Source organism: Arabidopsis lyrata, assembly GCF_000004255.2.
Source record: "Arabidopsis lyrata subsp. lyrata unplaced genomic scaffold ARALYscaffold_1, whole genome shotgun sequence".
NCBI lineage: Eukaryota > Viridiplantae > Streptophyta > Magnoliopsida > Brassicales > Brassicaceae > Arabidopsis > Arabidopsis lyrata.
The window spans coordinates 18,442,785-18,448,306 of NW_003302555.1; the positions used below are offsets into that span (position 1 = coordinate 18,442,785).

Sequence of the window (5,522 nt, forward strand, 5' to 3'; positions counted from 1 at the left end):
AACAAAAGGTTTGTAATTTCCACAATATTTTTGAGGTCAGTTATGAAGATAGCTTTTAATTCAAACAATATAATTTTCCTAACACAAAACACATCAACGACCAAAAATATAGACAACAATATTCGACCTAAAATTGAAAATGAGGAAAACATAATGACAACTTTTTACTTGCTTGATGATTGTTTCCTCCACTACCGTAATTAATCAGTAAGCACAATATTCTTTAACGGGCTTAAAAATATATGGATCTGAGAAATGATTCTAGCCTTCATCTACAGGCAATCTTAAAAGCATAGAAAACTAGAAGAAATGAGCATTGCGTCTTCATCCATCTCATGCTTTGCCTCCAAGAAAACAAGATCTCTATTTGAAAAGAATCTGCCTTGTTCAATTGCCTCATGCAACCCTCAACATGATCTATATATAGATATGTAAATGTTTGTATGTCTTGTATATAACAATTCCTTCCAACAATGTCATTGAGTCGGCCCATAACACGGACCGATGGTGCATCCAATGGAGCATTTAGGACTTTTGGTCTCTACTGGTGCTACCATTGTAATCGTATGGTCAGAATTGCATCCTCTAACCCATCTGAGATCGCGTGCCCTCGATGCTTGAGACAATTTGTCGTCGAGATTGAAACAAGACGGCCTCGGTTTACTCTCAATCATGCTGCTCCGCCTTTTGATGCTTCTCCTGAGGCTCGTCTTCTCGAAGCTCTATCGCTCATGTTTGAGCCTGCAATCATAGGTGGATTTGGTGCAGACCCATTTCTTAGGGCAAGATCCAGAAACATCTTGGAACCTGAATCAAGACCCCGACCACAACATCGACGACGCCACAGCCTTGACAATGTTAACAATGGTGGTTTGCCTCTACCAAGAAGAACATATGTAATTTTCCGACCCAATAATCGGACTAGAGAACTCGGAAACATAATTCCGCCACCAAATCAAGCACCACCCTGGCATGTGAACTCAAACGATTTCTTTACCGGAGCATCAGGCTTAGAGCAGCTGATTGAACAACTAACACAAGACGATAGGCCTGGACCACTGCCTGCATCAGAACCCACCATTGAAGCGCTACCATCTGTGAAGATAACACCACAACATCTAACCAACGACTTGACCCAATGCACAGTGTGCATGGAAGAATTCATTGTTGGTGGGGATGCAACGGAACTACCATGTAAACATATTTACCATAAAGATTGTATAATCCCGTGGCTCAGGCTTCACAATTCTTGCCCTATCTGTCGCAGTGACCTGCCACCTGTCAACACCGTTGCTGATTCTCGAGAAAGGAGCAATCCTACTAGACAAGACATACCTGAAAGAAGGCGTCCAAGGTGGATACAGCTTGGGAACATTTGGCCCTTTAGAGCACGATACCAAAGAGTTAGTCCAGAAGAAACAACAAACCAGAATCCTCGAAGTACTAGGAGCTAGAACTAAATATTCCATGGGCAACTATCTTTCTGACAGTGGAGCCTCTATGATTCAAGAAATAAAAATTGTGACTATCTTTATGTATAGACGCTATGAGAAATTGTCTAATTGAATATGCATGTATATCTCAGAAATAAACTCAAGCTAAACATACATAACGACTAGAGAAAGTCCTACCGAGCGCATAGCGATAAGCAGGACTTGCATGCTATAACAAAAATACTTAGTAGGAAAAGACAGTAACCTTGGCTAAACTAAAGTTATCTCTCAATTTTCCTGCAGTTCAGTCTTAGTGGCCTCACTATAACATCCTTTAGCTTCTTGAACCCATCCATTACAAGAGGGAAATAGGTGCATCTGGTTTTGAACTATTCTGGACTTGTATGTCCTCGTATAATATGTAACTATATGCGCTGTAAATGAAAAGGAAACCACTTAAAACCAATAGATTCAAAATTTCAACCATTACACTACCATAGCCTTAAAACATGTTCAAGCTTTTTAACAAGTAGTTTCTGAACGATACATGACTCGTTTTAAAAGATACACAAAAGTTATCAGTTTACTTGCTAGGACAACAATTATTGCTGGAAACCTAAAGACTTCACCAAGAAGACAATCTTCCTACCTATGCAATGAAAATATTATCGTCTACAATTCAAATCAAACACACAGGGTTTCCCTAAGGATAGCTACCAAATACTGAATTTTCAGATTCTCTATAAGATAACATCAGTCCATTGTTGGTTAATCTCTCTAAACTAGACAAATCAATTAGATTTAGACTATTAGTATAGTCAAAAGAAACTTGTAAAGAAGCTAAAACTAGTAAGGGTTGAAAAATAAATGCTACTTGGCGTATGTGTAACTGAAAGCATCCTTGCAAATCTTTCACGGATTCACAGAGTACTTGTTTCAACTAGATAGCGCAAATCGGAATCCGAGGTTACTAGGAGCTAAAACCGAATATTTCATGGCCAACCATCTTTCTAACAATGAAGTCTCTATGATTCAAGAAATATTGACTATCTATCTTTATGTATAGACGCTATGAGAAATTGTTTATTTGAATATGCCTGTATATCTGAGAAGTAAACAGAAGCTAACGTTTCAAGCTATGGCTAAAATACTGTTTTCTGCTGGTGAGCTTATACACTACTAGAGAAAGTCATACCATGCTATGGACATCAGAGCAAAAAGTGAGACACATGACTTGCATGCTATAAGCCTATAACAGGAATAAATACTTTATTTCACTCCAAAAACACTAACGAAACTTCTTATTGCTTCTCAAATATTTGTGGGTGTGGCCGAAGTCTAATGAGTTTTCGGTTTTGGAGCTTCTAAACAGAAAAACACTACTTTAGCTTTTTGGATCCAGTTGCGGTTTTTTAGTTCTTATACCCAATCATAAACACGAGATCTAGTCATATTTCACTCCAAAAACACTAGCCAAGCTTCTTATTGCTTCTCAAATATTTGTCGGTGTGGCCGAACTCCTATGAGTTTTTGGTTTTGGAGCTTCTAAACGGAAAAACCACTACAAGAAATTTGTTCATTGTTAGCGCTAAAAATATGCTATCTTACATTATATATAGCGAATTCACAAACGCTATGTTCTCAGCAGCTATGGTAGGTGTCACTGATAAGACATCATTGTTTGAAACGCTATTATAGTTAATGATATAATAGCAAAATTTAAACGCTGTGTTAAAGTTTAATATAGCACTTTAATTTTTTGTTAAAAAGTAACGATGATTGTAATTTCGTGTCATAATAGGTGATTCAATGTTAGCAATTAGTTCATGCTGCGAAATATATTTTAGTAGCTTTACGTTTTACGCTATGATATATGATTCTTCTACAATGACAGTGAATAATTGCTAAGTTTTGTTTAATTACGCGGTTTAATTATGCTGTAATACAATCTATCACAACTTGTTTTTTTTTGGCTATTATATGCATTCCCAGAACCCAACATAGACAAAAAAAAGTCTGAATAGAAATTTCATCTTAAGTCTGAATCCAATCCAACATAGAGAAAAAATCCACACAAATCATTCAACATAACATAAGTCTAAATCCAAAGTAGACAACAAGTCTGATTCCGAATTTCATAACACAAGTTGATTAGTCTAGTCTTAAACTAATTTAAACTAGCTAACCTGGACAAAAGTGTCTTCATTCCCTGCAATAATCAACAATGTCTCCTTTCAGTTTCAGATATAATACAAAAGTACAAGGATCACAGTAATCACAAAACTTACCCCAGTTTATTCTTAAACTCAATAGATGACCAACTTATCCATTGGCCATGCAATAGCTGAACCAAGTGAATCTCTCATATACTCGATTTCATCTGATGGCCTCCAAACTGCTGCATCATCTATTTTCACTATATCCACCCAAACTCTAGCTGCATTAGCCCCCAAGCGAACATGGTGTACCTTTAGGTCTGGGTCGATTGAATGCACACGTCCTTCAGCAACTACCTTCTTCTTTCCACTAATATCCATTAACATATACTTCTGATTGGCCTTGATAACTTCAGCTACACTTTTACGCTGCAATGTTACAATATAAACCAGGTTTAATGCATGTAGAAAAATAACCAGATTCAATAGGTAAAAACAACAAACAAAATACCGGAGATCTTCTCAGAGGGAGTTGTGAATCCAGCAGCTGACTTTTCTTGACAAGAGACTTTGAACTTGTAGCTGTGGACTTCTCAGCTAGAACTTTTGAAACTGTTGCAACGGATTTTGTACCTTTTGTTGTAGATATCTGAGGGGATGGCTTATAACCTGCTGTTGCAGTTTGTGAACCTGATCCTGCTGCTTTCCCTGATGCTGCTGCAGTTTGTGAACCTGTTGCTGCTGCTTTCCCTGATGCTGCTGCTTTCTCTGATGCTGCTGATTTTCCTACTGATGCTGCTGCTTCCAATGGTGATTTTCCTCTTGCGGCAGAAGTCTGAAGTGAAGATTTCTGACATGTTGCATCTGTAGGGTTTTCAAAGATCACTTTGTGGACAGGTGATATGTCTATATTTCACTTGTTTTGAGCATCCATTTAGCATCACTTTATCATCATTTCGTCATTGTTTCATACCATTCTTCATCATTTGTCATCACTTTGCATGATTAGGGTAGTTTTGCATGCATGTTGCATATTTGAGTTGTTTCAGGTGCTTCGGGGCTATTGGTGTTCAGAAAGAGGAAAAACATAGCTGAAAGTCACATTTGGACCATTCTGCTCGATCACCAGTAGCAGAGAGGGAAGCAGTCAGCTCAGCAGACCATCAGGAGTGTTCTGCTCGATCACAGGGCAGTCCATCCTGCCAGTTCACAGTTCTGCTCGATCACAGGGCAGTCCATCCTGCTAATTCACAGTTCTGCTCGATCACAGGGCAGTCCATCCTGCCAGTTCACAGTTCTACTCGATCGCAGGGTTGAAGAAGCAGTCCAGAGCGTGCCACCAACCAATCTACTCGATCACCACCTCCCCGCAGCCACTTGATCACAAGCTTCACAGTCTTCTCAGATCCCAACTCAACCAGACATTGAGCATAAGGAAGAGAAGAGGATGAAGCAGAACTCGAGCACATACTCGACCCAAATGCTCGATCACGACATGCCCAGAGCAAGAAATCGCAAAGGCGCCAACTTTATTCAACCTCTCTACTCGATCACAAGGGTCGAGTATCTCCGTAAACCGCCTTAATACTTTGTCGTCTTGTGATTTAGGGTTTCCTAGTATTTGCTATAAATAGGTTGTTTCTCATAATTTTGAGAGGAAGTTTTTATTTTCTGCAGAACAATTAGTGCTTTTCTTCATATTTGTAATCCAGATTTCTCTTAATCTATTGAGTATTTGCTTTTGATTTCTTCTACAAAGTTGTTCATCTTGTTGAGATCTTGCTAATATGAAGTTTTTATGTATTTCTGGGTTTGTGTTCTTGGTTATGAATTTTGAGTAGTGATTAGGGTTCTTGAGGATGGGTTAGAGTAGTTTAGAATCCTTGATCTGCTAGGTGGTTGAGTTTGATTGGTAGATCCCTTCTGGATTAGT

The 5,522-nt window shown here is 38.5% G+C and overlaps 1 protein-coding gene across 1 annotated transcript; it reads left to right on the forward strand.

Moving 5' to 3' along the window:
* Positions 1-356: 356 nt before the first annotated feature.
* LOC9327294 (E3 ubiquitin-protein ligase RING1-like) lies at positions 357-1,607 on the forward strand. The gene has a single exon (XM_002891186.2). It carries the CDS (start codon positions 474-476, stop codon positions 1,452-1,454), a length of 981 nt encoding a protein of 326 aa, XP_002891232.1. The 5' UTR covers positions 357-473; the 3' UTR covers positions 1,455-1,607.
* The last annotated feature ends 3,915 nt before the right edge of the window (positions 1,608-5,522 follow it).

Coding starts and splice junctions, on each gene's coding strand:
- LOC9327294 (XM_002891186.2), top strand. CDS start 474: ATGTCATTGAGTCGGCCCATAACACGGACCGATGGTGCATCCAATGGA.